Raw genomic sequence first — 15,106 nt, forward strand, 5'->3', positions numbered from 1 at the left:
TTGGACGTAAACGCAATGCTGAAACTGACACGTTGTTCATCTTCACATTTCATTGCCACATCAATTAATTGTATGAAGCGGGACGAGTTATCCTTTATTTCTGTGGCGTGTAAAGAGATGCAATGACACATTTTTCTCATTCACTGAAATCTCTCCCTCGAGCACAGGACGTCTTGTCTTAAAGGACTGTCTAAAGAACAGTCCTTTAAGACTGAACACTTTGAGGAACTTCTGAAAACACCAACACTACCGAACTCCCCAGTCATCTAAACAGCCAATGTGGATCTAAATATCAACTGTGAGAAGCCGACCAGAGAAGAGATCAGGAAGGCCATCACCCTGATGAAGAACGGGAAGGCCACTGGACCTCAGCAACTGTAATAATTACAGGGGCATCACTCTCTTATCTGTGCCTGGGAAGGTCTTCAACCGGTTCCTCTTGGAGAGAATGAGGGATACTGTCGACCCACAGTTACGAGACAAGCAGGCTGGCTTCCGGCAGAACAGATCCTACACGGACCAGATTGCAATGCTCCGCGTCATAGTCGAGCAGTCCCTGGAATGGAATTCGCCAATTTATATCAACTTCGTTGACTATGAGAAGCCGTTCGACAGCCTTGATCAGGAGACCCTCTTGAAGCTCCTTCGGCACTACGGAATCCCAGCTAAGATGGTCAACCTGATCAAGAACTCCTACGACTACATGTCCTGCAGAGTTATCCACGGAGGGCAGCTCACAGACAACTTCCAGGTGCGAACTGGAGTCCGACATGGGTGCTTGTTGTAGCCTATTCTCCTCCTCCTTGCCATCGACTGGATTGTGAAGATGTCCACCAGTGATTGTAGGAACGGAATCCAGTGGACTTTGTGGAGTCAGCTCAATGATCTGGACTTCGCTGACGACCTTGCTCTTCTTTCCCATAGCCGACAGCAGATGCAATAGAAGACAAGCATATTGGCAGCCACATTGTCAGAAGTCGGCCTCAACATCCACAAGGACAAGACGAAGATACTGAAAATTAACTCCTCCAGTACCGAACCAGTCACCCTGAACGGAAGTTTCCTGGAAGAATTGCACTCCTTCACCTACCTGGGTAGCATCATAGACCAGCAGGGTGGCACAGACACGGACGTCAAGACAAGGATCGGCAAAGCAACAGCCGCCTTCATCCAGCTCAAGAACGGCTGGACCTCCAGAGAACTGTCCTTGACCACCAAGATCTGATTGTTAAACCCCATTGTGAAGTTGGTCTTGCTGTATGGAGCAGAGACATTGAGGACAGCCAAGACCACCCTCAGGAAAGTCCAGACCTTAACGAACAGTTACCTCAGGAGGATTCTACTGCGCTGGCCTGACACCATCAGTAACGCCGACCTTTGGGAAAGGTCCCGCCAGCTTCCTGCTGAAGAAGAAATCGGGAAGAGGAGATGGGGATGGATAGGGCACACCCTACGCAAGCCAGCACCTAACGTTACCCGGCAGGCGCTGAAGTGGAACCCCTAGGGAAAGCGGAAGAGAGGCCGCCCAAGAAACACCTGGCGACGCAACATCAAGGCTGACATCACCAAGATGGGCTACAACTGGAGTCAGTTAGAAAAAATGGCTTGGGAAATGTCTTAATATTGTTAATGCCGGTCCAGGTAAGCATTGTTGCAAACGTGTGGTGTAAATCCTGTATGATTGAACATAAGCACAGTTGTTGATATTGTCAGGTTATGATCATAGTTTGTAACATGTCAATGTAATCCTGTATTGCATTCCTGTATCCTGTATTCATACACATAGTACCCTATATGCTTATTTAAAACTTCATTCTGCGTATGTGTGTGAATGGGGGGTCCATAAAACACTTGTGCCCAGGGGCCTCTGAATTTTTAATCCGAGCCTGGAGGGACATCATTTTCACACACGCACGCTCGCACACACACGCGCCAATCACGAAAGACCTGGTCAGCTTTATCAATCAGATCGTTTCAGAAACCGGAAGAAATCCAGTCGTTTCGTTAGAAGAGAGACAGCGATGGACGATAGACTTGAAATATGTGAAATATAAAAGTTTTTTTTAAACTAAAAACATGCACATTCATTGTTAAACACCCAAAAATCACAGTCAAAGCTTCGAAAACAGGGAAAAAACGGTTGACTACTCTTTTTCGCCACCTGCTGGCGTATTATAGAAATGGCCACTGAACGATTCAGTGAACGAATCTGAAAAAATAATTTTGGTGAACGAACTGAAAAATAACGAATCACTCAAATGAATAATTCCCATTGAGAGTAAGTGGTAACTTTTATTTGTGCTCCAAGTATGACATACAGGCTGACATACAGAGGCCTCTCTACTCCATTTCAAATTTGACTGACACTCGCTTTCTGTTGACTCCTGGGGAATATAACCCTTCTCACAACTGCAGCAGATCAGAGAATGCAAAGGTTATTTCTTTTCAGTTTTTAAACAAATACTGCCCTGTCATATCAAACAGACCTCTTAAATTGAGTTATGATACCTCAAGAAAGCAACTCTACAGCTAACACTGACAGTGATACCTGAAAGTCACCTTGCTTCCGTACGTGAAGTTTGTCCCATGCAGGATTCCATACTTAGGGAGAATTGGATGAGCACAAGAAAGGGCTGTGAAGAGTAATTTCCAAAGTCATTACAACATTTATTATGTTCAGATTTCTCAGTAAACCTCATACTTAATTTTTTCTTATGATAGACATTGTCACATTACATTGTTAAATAGAGAGATAAACTTTACATTATGTGTAATGAAATAGTCAGGTTCAAATTGATTTAAAAACAACAAACTGGGGTTCAAACTAACAATTAGATTATGACAATGCTGAAATATCAAAGTGATTGAACATGTTGAACTGTTATATTGGGTTGTATATAAGTTAATGTATCCGTAAGGTCAGTTTCCCAACCACAATCCCATGTGAGAATGGTTAGGCTATACAACAAGGGTTCTTAATATCAATGTTGTGTATCCTGATTTACATATGTATTTTTTCTATTGCTTTTACCCAAAACGCTTTATTCATTCAATTCCAGCGAAAAAATGACTTATTTATCATAGATGATTTGTATTAGCTTAGAATTTGTACTTGTTATGTAATCAAACATCAAGTCTTCCGTGTTGTTTTGTTTTCCTTTCATTCAATTCAACAAATAATTTATCCAATCAGAGTAAAGTAAAATGTCACCTGACAGACTGTACAAGCGCCTTGTGTGCAACTGTGTGCACTGTAACAGCAGACAGGAAGAATCAATTTTAAGAGCTTCCTAGACACAAAACCGACAGGTACAAGTAGAGTTTTGCATTAAATCGGAATTATTATCTTTGTTGCTTTAGGTGGAGTGATTACGGGATCTGTTTTGAGTTACACGTAGAGTATCCGCTTAATTTTAGTACTGATGCAGTTTGGAGGGTTTGATTTTCCCCTTCACATTCGACATTACCTTTCAACTTACATGCATGTTTTGTATTAACATGCGTGCGACATTATGCTCGCTTATTTACACAGCTGTATTAAACAATGGTTCAAGCCAAAATGTGGGTCCTACAACATCACTTTGAAGGATTTCCAAAGGATGGCGACTTCGAGCTGAAAGTAGTGGAACTCCCTGAACTTAGAGATGGAGGTTTTGCTCTTAAGATTTCATGCTTTTTGATTATTTGATGCTTATTTAAAAATATATATAAAGTATTAATTATCGACGTGTTTCAGAGGTTCTTCTGGAGGCTGTGTTCCTCAGTGTGGACCCGTATATGCGGTGAGTAGAAGGTTATACCATGTCCTGCATTCTATGAAAATCTTTACTTGTTCTTTGTATTATTGTTCCAGAATGTTTACTAAACAATTCCCCAGAATAACAAACCCTGATTTCTTTTTCTTTTTGAAGACCATACAGTCGTGTTCGAATGCAGGCTGGAGATGTGATGATTGGATCTCAAGTGGCCAAGTAAAAGGAACAATGTGAATGTGTAAAGAGGCATACGTGTTGATTTACAGTAACCAATCTTGTTTATTAAATAAAATGTATTGTTCAGGAACGTTCCGACAGTAACTGTTTATGTCGCACATACCTCTGATAAATGTTTTTTTCAGACATGCAATGGCATGTTGCTACCTGGAGGAATGTCTAATTTGTGCTTTAGTTTCTTTGCTAACAGAGAATGATAATTTTTTTTCTTTTAGATTTTTTTTCCAGATTTGTAGAAGTGGGGGATATTATCATTTTTTTGGATGTTGAAGGATTTGTTCATTTCTGAATCAAAATCTCCTCTGTTTTATGTTTTCAATGTAGGGTAGCTCAGAGTAATAATCCTGTGTTTCCTGTGGGCTGTCATGTGGTTGGTCGATGTGGCTGGAGAACACATACTGTGTCAGATGGAAGTGATATTACACGAGTTTTGGCTGACTGGCCTCAGGAAGTCTCCCTCTCACATGCCCTTGGAGCCATTGGGATGCCAGGGTATGGACTCACTCCAGTGCTTCTGGATGTTAAAGTCATACTTCAGCCAAGAAACAAAATTTGGATGCAGACAAAACATCTGACAAAATGTCAATATAGTTATTTACATTAGCTTTGCTTCACAGGCTGACTGCACTCTATGGTTTGGAAGAGGTCTGTGCCATCAAACCAGGAGAAACGTTACTGGTGAATGCAGCCGCAGGAGCAGTGGGCTCTGTAGCAGGTCAGATAGCCAAACTTAAAGGCTGCAGGGTTGTGGGCTCAGCTGGTGGTGATGACAAGGTGGCATACCTGAAAGAGCTGGGCTTTGACCAGGCTTTTAACTATAAGACCGTCTCCTCCCTGGAGGAGACACTGAAGAACGCTTCACCTGAAGGATATGACTGCTTCTTTGAGAATGTAAGAAACCCCTTAATACTCACAGCAAGTTCTAAAGACAAAGAATCTAAGATAATTTTATGATGTTATAAAATTTATAAAAACACCATTGTCTTTAGAGACTGAGAATTTGAGTTTTAAGCTTGAATTTTGGTTTCAGGTTGGTGGTCACTTTTCCAGTGTTGCTATTCAACAGATGAAGACTTTTGGCCGTATTGCTGTGTGTGGAGGAATATCCCTGTACAATGACACCACCCCTCAGACAGGTCTGTCTTTGATCTGTGTGTGATATTTTTAGTGCTGCTATCTGTTGTAAGTTACAATTAGTCACCATTATTAAAAGAAACATGCAGATTTAAGTGACTATGCACTTTCCCCCCATTTACAGAAGTGATATTTGTTTATTTGTAGGACCTTATCCACAGCTTACCATGATTTTTAAGCAGCTGAAAATGGAAGGTTTCTTGGTGGGTAGGTGGGAGCATAAAAATGAAGAGTCAATGAAGCGAATGTTGACCTGGATGCAGGAGGCAAGTTAGAGTCTTGATATAAATGTCTTGGCATGCTTAAAAAAAACTAATTCTAAATATGATAACATTAAGCCGTTTTTGTGATTACAGGGAAAGCTGAAGTGCAGAGAGCATGTTACTGTTGGGTTTGAAAATATGCCTGCTGCATTCATGGGGATGCTGCGAGGGGTAAACATAGGCAAGGCCATTATTAAAGTCTGATGCCAAGTCTTTCAGCTTCATGAAACCACAATCATAACAATCTGTTATTGGTTCTGCATTATTAACTAAATTTCCATGTTTACAGTTGTTGTAATGTCTTTGGTGCTCAAATCTGTAAGTGTCTTATATTTTGATACAGAGAAACAACAAAGTGCCATTTAAATCTTTGAATTTTGCCTAATGCAATTTAATGTGGGAAAGTAATTATTTAGCTTCTTACAATTTTGTGGATTTTTTGTTGAATTTTGTTGAATTTTAAGTTTTAAATGTTTGGCAAGCATTTTGTGTTTTAAGATGATGTTTTATCTACTTTTTTTATACTCCAGTGTGAAATTAAATAAACTCTGCCCTATCAGCCCATACATTTTAAACAATATTTAGTTGTTATAATGTATTCCTTTTTTTTATTATGTCATAAATTATTGGATTAAGCAATAAATTGTGGAAAGGGGTTCATGACCTGTCAAGTTCCCTCAAATGTTGATGAACATTAAAACAATTGATCCAGAGATGTCATAGGAGTATGCTAAATCAGTTTGGCAGTGTATCCAATTACATTTTCAGAGCTCATTGATTTCTCAAATGGCAAACTTGTATAGAAACTATGGCAGTACTTTCAAAGCGCAGAGGATTTCATTATTTGTTTAATTTATTTAAATTAAAGTGACGAGACTTCCATACCCTTCATACCTTTGCTAACTTGCTAGCATTGCCTTTTAGAAGCTAAGATTTAAATTTCTAAATGTTTTGGACACAGATTTAAATGATATGTATAATGGTTCAGACAAACAGTTTTGACAGTAAAAGAAAAAATCTGAGGATTAAAAAAAACCTATCTTGAAATTTGGTCTAGCTAAACATATCAGTACGAACATCACTCATTCCTGACCAGAGGAATAAGCAATGTGGCACAGTCTCCCCTAAATGACTTTTGAACATTTTTTTATGTTTTTTCACGAATTTATATTCATGTAAGAAAATTGTGGTAATTTCAACGAAGAGAGTTTTTTTTCTAAGCATTTGATTAGCCTAAAGTAAAATTAAAGGATTTATATGTTTGCAGCATAAGAGCAATGTATCCAATAATTATTTTGACAACACTGACATCTTATGGCTATTTTTTGAATTTATACGAATCAAACGGAAAGGTTTCTATACATTCTAATATCCAACAATGGCGTGATGTGAATTTAAGTCCTTTATTCCATAATAAAATAATAGAGAGGAATGCATTTACATAGATGGACATGAACTAATTGCACTGAATAAAGACTACAGTCGTGGCCAAAAGTAGGCTATTGGCAGTGACATACATTTTTAGGTTTTGCAAAGTTTGCTGCTGCTGTATTTTATAGAGTATAGAGCATATCTTAAGTTTTAAAGTCGTTAATTGGCAAAAACATAATATATGCAAAGAGTCAAATATATATTTACAGTGTTGGTCCTCGTTTTTCATAACCTCTGCAATACGCTCTGGCACGCTGGATATTATACTTCTGGGCCAAATCCTGACTGATGGTGAACCTTTCCTGCGTTATTAGTGCTCTGAGAGGATCGAATTTTTTTGGCTTCTGCTTGTCCACTCACTTTTCAAGGATTGACCTCAGGTTCTCTATATGGGATTGACGTCTGGGAGTTACTTTATTTGGAAAAATTTACAATGATCTGCATAATAATCTTTAAACAATGTGAATGAACACCACAACAGCTTGAGCAGAAACTTTGCGAAACACAACATTTATGTCACTGCCAATACTTTTGGCAACGACTGTAGATTAGTACCTCTGATTTAAATAAACAAAAACAATAAGTCCGAAGCAAAGATTCTCCAGGGCTTTATGTCATGTGTTAATATGCATGAAAGAAGCAAGATATGATGAAAAACAGCAGTGTTATTAATGAGTGGCATATGGATCGAATTGATTTGAAGTGTCATGTGCTTAAATAAATATGAAATAATCAGAGGGAGAAAAACTGTTTATCAGATCACATTCACCATGCATAAAAGGCTTTCTGTAGTTCAATAAAAGAAGTCAGCTCATACATACAATGTTATTTGTTAAGGCGGAGTTTTAAGATAAAAGTTGAACATTGGAATTGAATCAGATTCTTGCTGTTAATGTCACATCTCACATCAGCAGTGACAGCTAAATATCAGATTGTTAACTGTCCCGAAAAGATTATGAAGAAGATACCTTGAATGCATAGGCTATTTTCACTATCTGCACTTTTTTACATTGACTTTTTAATAAAAGGTTTAGAGGTTGTTGCTAGACACTCAAACTAATATTAAACAATACAATTCATTCTATTGAAATAAAAGTCATTAATCATCACAGGCACAAGTGTATAAACAGAGGTGAGCCAACTCCCACAAATATCAGTTCAGTGATGATAAGAATTTGCTACCTCATTGAGGTCAACAGAAACATTTTGTTATAAAAGGGTGTGTTGTTATTAATAAAGCAGACTTCATCTTTCAGAGCAACTCCTACTTTGGGGAACAGTGACATCCAGTCATGGTCAAAGCAAAGACTTGGATCCTGAAAAAACACTTTGAGGGCTTTCCTAAGCAAAGTGACTTTGAGCTGAGAGAAGAAGTTCTGCCGGAGCTCAGAGATGGAGGTATGGGTTATTATTTATATATTGGTGTTTGTTTTGTGCCTCCTATTTATTGATGTTGATGTTTGTTTCAGATGTGCTTGTGGAGGCGGTTTATTTCAGTGTTGATCCATACATGAGGTGTGTTTTTTTCCTAATGGAAATTATTTTGGAAACGTTCTTGGCTGGACATCCTCGAAACCTTCGTATCACTACGTTGTTCTTATGAATATATCGCTACCACTCTTAAGGTAAAATTGAGAAGGACGTAACGTTATGAAGGTTTATGGAAACCCAGACCTGTACATTTCAAAATTTTCTGTTTTCATTGTACTTCGACCATCTGTATTGATATTCACTGTAAAGCTGCATTGCAACAATGCAAATAGCATGTGTTAATTAAATTACAATTGAACTGAATAAGGTTGTAGAGCCGTTTACTCTCTGTTTTTTTTCATTTGGTTTCTTAATATTTTTCCATATCTAGTCCTCTCTGGTCGCTGCAGAGCTTTAAGTAAAATGTGGATGAAAGAGGGAGATGTGCAGTATGGAACTCAGCTGGCAAAGTAAGAGAAAGCAATTGTGTTGCATTTGTCTTTAAGCATATTTTGTAAGTGATATATTTACCAATTATGACTATTAATTAGTCATATCTATGTGGAGGAGTAAAAACACTGAGAAAAACATCATTAAGAACTTTGAGTAATTTAATGCAATTGTCTTGGTAAGCTACAATCAATGTTTCTAAAAACCAAGATAAAAAATTTACAATTATGACAGCAAGTGTCATATAACGTTCCAATATATTAATTCAAAAACCATTGAGAGCAGCTTTACCATTTAATTCGTTGTTTGGTTGCCAGGGTACTGAAAAGCAAGGACCCAGCTTTTCCTGAGGGGTGTCATGTACTTGGTGAATGTGGATGGAGGTCACACACTGTAACCAAAGCGAAGGGGCAAAATGGTCCCATCCTGACCCGAATAGTACCCGAATGGCCCAGAGACATTCCAATGTCTTTGGCTCTTGGCTCCTTAGGGATGCCTGGGTAATGTAAAACACACAACTAAACACAGATTTACATTAAAGGCGCATAAAATAAAGACTTAAAAAATAGTTATCTTCATGAGTCCTTCGTTAAATCGTATTAGCAGCAAAACAAACACTATTTAATTCCAATGATTAGTTTCATGAATTGCTGCAGAAACTATTATATACACTATTTTTAACCTCCCCTCTTTTTAATTGTTTAATTGTTTTAGTTTATCTGCCCTGTATGGCCTGGAGGAGGTATGTAAGGTACAGCCTGGTGAAACAGTGCTAGTCAGTGCAGCAGCAGGTGCCGTAGGTTCAATGGTGGGTCAAATCTGCAAGATCAAAGGCTGCAAGGTGGTGGGCTCAGCAGGGAGCGATGACAAGGTGGCATACCTGAAGGAGCTGGGCTTTGACAAGGTCTTCAACTATAAGACTGTCTCCTCGCTGGAGGAGGCACTGAAGAAAGCTTCACCTGAAGGATTTGACTGCTACTTTGAGAATGTAATGACCTTTTTTCTAAATGTGTTTATTGCCTTAATATATAGTCTGCTCATTAAAATTGTTTTCTTATAAACAATTTGTCATATATGTATTGGAGGAATAGTTCACCTTCAAAATGAAAATTCTGTAGTTTAAAAACAAAATGTTTACAGAAAACCCTTGGTCCTTGCATTAGTTTTGTATCCATTAAATTAAGGTCAATGGGGACACACAGCTTTCAAGATTTTTCTAAATATCTTCTTTTGTCTTTTGCACAAGAAAAGGTTTTAAATTACAACAGGGTGAGTGTAAGATGACAGAATTTTCATTTTGAAAGTAACCTGAATCTTTAAGTGACAGAAAATGACTTTTAAAATGTAGAAAATGTGGATATATAAACCCGTTTTTTAGTTTGTTTTTTGCAGTGACATTCAAACATCATGACTTCATCATTCAAGTAACTTTGTTCTGCACGTCCTACATTTTTTAAATTATTTTCTTTAAAAGGTTGCAGGGCCTTTCTTCACTGCAGCACTGCATAACATGAAGCCGGGTGGTCGTATTGCTGTGTGTGGGGCAATAGCGATATACAATGACACAACACCACAAATGTGTATGTTTACTTTAATTACTGTTTTTCGGCACTATGTGCTTTTCAATAACTTTAAATAACTGTTTTAATTCACGAAAAAGAAAAAAGAAAAAAAGAATGGTTTGGCATTTTTGTTTGTCTTACAGGTCCTTATCCTCACCATTGGATAATTACTCAACAACTTAAGATAGAAGGATTCATGGTGTCACAGTGGAAACACAAAGATGAAGATTCTGTGAAAATACTGCTCAAATGGATGAAAGAGGCAAGTTGCTTCAGAATGAACCATTTTGATTTCAATCTACGAGATGCGATGAAGACACACCAAACATTTGATGATTAATTTATTGAATAATTGCTATTGGCTATGCATAAGCAAGAGTCAAGAGGATAGTGAGTCATAATTTAGACATATATTTTCTATACAGGGTAAGCTGAAGACCAAGGAAGTGATCACTGTGGGCTTTGAAAACATGCCTGCTGCCTTCATGAGGATGCTAAAGGGAGATGGAATTGGAAAGGCTATTGTTAAAGTGTGAAGGAAGACTCAATCAATGGCAATACATTAAGATATGTATCACTGTTGTAAATCAGAATTAATAACTCAACCGTATGCATATAACCAAAACACAAATATTTTTAGTATATCATACAAAGCTCGAATTGTTTTCTTGTCTCCTGTCTTGCATTGGACTAAAAATAAAACGAAATATTGCATGTTCCTGCCACTAGAGGACATAGCTAAACAACAAAAACACTGTCAATTATTTATTGAGCCTTTGAGGCTTTCATTAATAAAGTTCACGATCAGCTTAGATGTGTGTGTTTGTATGACTTATGACTATAAAGCATTTACTTATTTATTTACTACTGTTTTTAGTTTAGTAGTAAACGTTTCCTGGTGACGTCACCCCCGTTTAGTCATACAGGAATCTGTCAAGTCATTCTGACGTGCTCAAAGTAAACTCAGGGACAGATTTTATGTTTAAACGTCTTTCATGAAAACATCATCGAGGTTTTATATAAATACTGAGTCAGAAGCTAAGAAAAACGAAAGAATAGTAGATATATTGACCGATTCCAGAGGACTTTATAGATGTTTGTGAAGTAGGGATGCGGCGGTAAGGCGGGGTTAAAGGATCTTATAATTCCATGATTGGCTCGTTGTCACCATAGAGGGCGGGGCCAAACCAGCGTTCATATAGAGTTGATGACGCTTCCTGAGTATTTGTGAACTGAAGTGGCTCTCAACAAACGTAAGTTACACGTGACTGGAGACCCTTAGACGACATCAAAATGATTATCGTCATTGAAGACAAGGTAGGAATATAAAACAAGTACATTGATCTGCTAGCTGGAATATCGGTGAAATATTCTATGAAATGTCTTCTTGTAATTTCTATGAAACATCAAAACAGTTGACACCTTTTGAAAGTAATAATAATTTATGAAACACTCCCCAAACAGTTTGTGGGAAACAGGATGGGTGTGCGACCGTACCTGACTTATGAAAGCATGCCTGACTTGAAAGTAAGCTTTAAAAGTGGTAGTTTCCAGCATTGCGAAATCCCAGCGTCAAACAATGTAATAGAAGTAGGCAAATGGGATTTACATATAAATGCTCTGTGATGTTTCTTACAAAGTCATACAGAAGTGCGCTGATAAATTCATATAACATACATATTTGCAATAAGGCCTTTTTAAATCATCTCCATACAAGCAAACATTTTACAAATAGTTTTACTGTATTTATTTACACAAAAAGGATTACAGTCATTGCAAAATAAGACGTTGACGATTTTACTGTGCTGGCTCATACTAGACTTGTTTGAGTAACTACACGAAAGTCGCATTTCTTAGCCTCCAAAAATGAACTGTACATGAACAGTTGTAAATGCTGTGTCATTTGCTTTCTTCTGTCCGCTACCTGATAGAAAACAGGCAATATACGGCTGAATCCTTCAAACGGCAATGACTCTGAACCACGGCACTAAGATTCATCTCCCTAATGAATCAACTATTGGATTTTGCCACTATTGGCCCGAAACTCTGGAAGAGACTTCTTGTTAAAACTGCGCCATCTATCTACATGTTTCAAACCAGACTCAAAACACAATTATTTTCTCTTTCTTTATATTCCTTAATTTATAATTCTTATCTTATTTTCGATGATGTTGCTGAATGTACAAGATGTTGCAAGAATGTATACTCTTGCTTTAGTCATTTTATCTGTTTGTACAGCACTTTGGTCCACCTCAGTGATTTTTATATGTTCTATATAAATAAACATTGATTGAACTATTGGCTTATTCTGGGGTTTACTTCCTTTCACAGGCTGGCTTTGACAATGCCCTGAAACAAGCGGGCAATAAGCTGGTGGTGGTAGACTTCACAGCCACATGGTGCGGGCCCTGTCAGATGATCGCCCCGATTTTTAAAGTAAGCATTCAGACAAAACTAAATATATGGTTATATAAAGATTCAGAGGAGCATCTGGAAGTGATTGTAATGGCAATCCAGAATCACTGGGAGTTCCTCTATTGTTTTGCTGTTGTCGAGGCAACCTTTGGATGAGCGTCCTTAAGAATTAAGCCTGATTTATAATCAAATGCAAATGAGAGATGAAGAAAAAGAAACAGTGACAGAAGAAAGCTTTATAAAGTGCTGTTTTATTTATTAAGGAAAAGCGAATACTTTAGTGTGCGATTTTCAGTGTGGTACGCACAATTATCCAAATTTCTCCTTCTCTAGCGAATGAATTTGTAACTGGTGTAGGCAATCTGAAAATGCAAATTTCACAGATGAAACGGACGTTAAGGTTCAAAGGAAGCGCTTTGTGGTTTGCTTTTTAACCACCGCCTTTTTTGTTCTTCACAGAGAATGTCTGAAGATTACAAAAATGTGGTGTTCCTAAAGGTGGATGTGGATGATGCACAGGTTAGTTACTTGATGGCTTTTTTCCTCAAACAATTATTTCTAGACTGAAGTGAAGTAATTGAGGAAAAAATTGATTGATCAGCTGGGTTGTAAATGTGACATTTTTACTTGAACACACTTCAATCTTTGAAGTAGCATAAAGATATTTCACACTGTAACTCGATGAGATGAGCAGCCCAGAAGCCTATTTGTATACTCCTAGACAGAGCAATATGTATCTGAGGAAAACTAGACCCCCATGCATTAAAACTTCCTAGCAGACACATTAGCTGGTTGCCATTCAGCAGATTGCTGATAGTGTGTTATTTGATTCACGGGATAGCGCTGAGAAAGGATATTGGCCTTCATTCCATTATATCTGTGTTCGAATGAGACAGTGCCCGACTGGAACACTTCTGCTAGTTGGCCATGTTGATATGGTTACAAACACAGGCTGTTATTACAATAACGTGTTGCAAAGGAGATTAGGGTCTAGTTGTTTATGATTTATTGAAATGTCATTGTTTTTCTTTGCATCTAAATCGCAAGTATAGTTAGCAAATGCAAACATGCTGTGAATCTGCAACGGTCAGATGTATTAAATCATACAATAACGCCCAAATTGCAACCCAAAATTAAAAGACATTATTCAAGATTTTATCATTCAACATCAGACTGAATAAACTTCTCTCTCTCTTTATCTAGGATGTGTCTACTTTCTGTGATGTCAAATGTATGCCAACATTCCAGTTTTATAAGAATGGACAAAAGGTAAAATGTTCAGTAATGCATAAAGATACTGAATCGTCTTATGTGGTGTTTTAATTATTTTGTGTTGTTGTAATTCCGATTCCACAACTGTTTTGCAGATTGATGAATTTTCTGGGGCAAACAAGGATACATTGGAGGAGAAGATCAAAAACCATCAATAAAGACACATCACTCAAACTACTGCAACAGATAAACACACAGTATAGGTTTACCAATGGTTTCAGAAGGTTTTACTTTACACCTAATACTTTATCCTCAAATCTATTCCTCTCTTTACAGCTACATTTTGAATCCTCTTATGTTATAGTTTATAAACCAATAACTTCATCCTCAAATCCATTCCTCTTTTTACAGATACATTTTTAATTCTCGTATGTTAAAGCGAGAGACAATACATTCCTCCAAAACTTTGATAAATATTTTGGCTTGCAAAGACTTCACTGCTTGTGTTGCTAATCTTGTGCTGAGTGTAATAAAATGAATGATGTCTTGGTCAAAAGTTTCCGAGTCATATGAATAAGTCAGGTTAAATAAACTGAAAGTTTATTTATAAGTTTCCTTACTTAACAAAGTGAGTTACAGTTAGTTTCCATATAACTGTATTTTCTGTTTTAATAAAAACATGAAAAGAATAGTTTATATACACATACATATACACTGGAGAACACATCAACATTTTTACACAAAATACAAGTTCATGTATATAGCAGCAGCATATATTTAATACTGTTTATTTTCTACATGAAAAAATACAGCTTTAATTTACAAAACCACTTTCAGAGGAAAACAGACAATATTGTTGACACTTCTTCCACATGAAGACTTCTTACATGGTCAGACTGAAGATCATGTAGCATGGCACATTACAAATTAAAGTATGCAGGTTTTCTTTTCCTATAAGATTAAAAACAAATATTGTTAGATTCAGGAACACCATACATAAAAAAAGAAACCATAGATGCATACCTAATAATTTAGTGGATTTAAAATTTTCTATTAATCCCTAATCACTATCTGATGATTTAGTCCTACTGTATTACTGCATGTTTGAGCATAATATGGTCTGTCAAAAACATTTTCTGGGCAAGCTGTCTTTCCTTTATGCAGGGAAAATAGAGAC

At 37.3% G+C, this 15,106-nt stretch overlaps 4 protein-coding genes across 9 annotated transcripts in view; 3 read left to right on the forward strand and 1 right to left on the reverse strand.

Moving 5' to 3' along the window:
- Positions 1-3,226: 3,226 nt before the first annotated feature.
- LOC130422452 (prostaglandin reductase 1-like) lies at positions 3,227-5,969 on the forward strand. The gene is made up of 9 exons (XM_056749499.1): positions 3,227-3,309; positions 3,533-3,650; positions 3,737-3,782; positions 3,912-3,971; positions 4,317-4,484; positions 4,610-4,883; positions 5,023-5,128; positions 5,274-5,392; positions 5,483-5,969. Exons 2-9 carry the CDS (start codon positions 3,545-3,547, stop codon positions 5,591-5,593), a joined length of 990 nt encoding a protein of 329 aa, XP_056605477.1. The 5' UTR covers positions 3,227-3,309; positions 3,533-3,544; the 3' UTR covers positions 5,594-5,969.
- Positions 5,970-8,077: 2,108 nt separating this feature from the next.
- On the forward strand, positions 8,078-11,125 carry ptgr1.2 (prostaglandin reductase 1, tandem duplicate 2). 2 transcript variants are annotated; one of them, XM_056754824.1, is made up of 8 exons: positions 8,078-8,218; positions 8,290-8,335; positions 8,701-8,760; positions 9,058-9,240; positions 9,455-9,728; positions 10,215-10,320; positions 10,446-10,564; positions 10,728-11,125. In XM_056754824.1, exons 1-8 carry the CDS (start codon positions 8,113-8,115, stop codon positions 10,836-10,838), a joined length of 1,005 nt encoding a protein of 334 aa, XP_056610802.1. In that variant the 5' UTR covers positions 8,078-8,112; the 3' UTR covers positions 10,839-11,125. The 2 variants fall into 2 exon arrangements, with proteins under 2 accessions (XP_056610802.1, XP_056610809.1); XM_056754831.1 differs by having other exon boundaries at positions 8,136-8,218; positions 8,290-8,445.
- Positions 11,126-11,463: 338 nt separating this feature from the next.
- On the forward strand, positions 11,464-14,485 carry txn (thioredoxin). The gene is made up of 5 exons (XM_056754843.1): positions 11,464-11,619; positions 12,634-12,738; positions 13,177-13,236; positions 13,921-13,986; positions 14,085-14,485. Exons 1-5 carry the CDS (start codon positions 11,596-11,598, stop codon positions 14,145-14,147), a joined length of 318 nt encoding a protein of 105 aa, XP_056610821.1. The 5' UTR covers positions 11,464-11,595; the 3' UTR covers positions 14,148-14,485.
- The window catches only part of svep1 (sushi, von Willebrand factor type A, EGF and pentraxin domain containing 1), an 80,439-nt gene continuing 79,433 nt past the window's right edge, over positions 14,101-15,106 (reverse strand). For all 5 annotated transcript variants that reach the window (XM_056754782.1, XM_056754772.1, XM_056754799.1 and 2 more), the window contains one exon: positions 14,101-14,880. In XM_056754782.1, coding sequence (XP_056610760.1) covers positions 14,850-14,880 — 31 coding nt within the window. In that variant the 3' untranslated portion in view covers positions 14,101-14,849. The remainder of the gene's footprint in view (positions 14,881-15,106) is intronic.

This window comes from Triplophysa dalaica, chromosome 1 (assembly GCF_015846415.1).
Source record: "Triplophysa dalaica isolate WHDGS20190420 chromosome 1, ASM1584641v1, whole genome shotgun sequence".
Taxonomy (NCBI): domain Eukaryota; kingdom Metazoa; phylum Chordata; class Actinopteri; order Cypriniformes; family Nemacheilidae; genus Triplophysa; species Triplophysa dalaica.

Excerpts from the sequence above, each read along its gene's own strand:
- LOC130422452 (XM_056749499.1), top strand. The coding sequence starts at position 3,545 with ATGGTTCAAGCCAAAATGTGGGTCCTACAACATCACTTTGAAGGATTT. Across the intron at positions 4,884-5,022 it reads ATGACTGCTTCTTTGAGAAT|GTTGGTGGTCACTTTTCCAG; the intron begins GTAAGAAACCCC and ends TTTTGGTTTCAG. Across the intron at positions 5,129-5,273 it reads TGACACCACCCCTCAGACAG|GACCTTATCCACAGCTTACC; the intron begins GTCTGTCTTTGA and ends GTTTATTTGTAG.
- ptgr1.2 (XM_056754824.1), top strand. The coding sequence starts at position 8,113 with ATGGTCAAAGCAAAGACTTGGATCCTGAAAAAACACTTTGAGGGCTTT. Across the intron at positions 10,321-10,445 it reads TGACACAACACCACAAATGT|GTCCTTATCCTCACCATTGG; the intron begins GTATGTTTACTT and ends TTTGTCTTACAG. Across the intron at positions 10,565-10,727 it reads TGCTCAAATGGATGAAAGAG|GGTAAGCTGAAGACCAAGGA; the intron begins GCAAGTTGCTTC and ends TTTTCTATACAG.
- txn (XM_056754843.1), top strand. The coding sequence starts at position 11,596 with ATGATTATCGTCATTGAAGACAAG. Across the intron at positions 11,620-12,633 it reads TTATCGTCATTGAAGACAAG|GCTGGCTTTGACAATGCCCT; the intron begins GTAGGAATATAA and ends TTCCTTTCACAG. Across the intron at positions 13,987-14,084 it reads TTTATAAGAATGGACAAAAG|ATTGATGAATTTTCTGGGGC; the intron begins GTAAAATGTTCA and ends ACTGTTTTGCAG.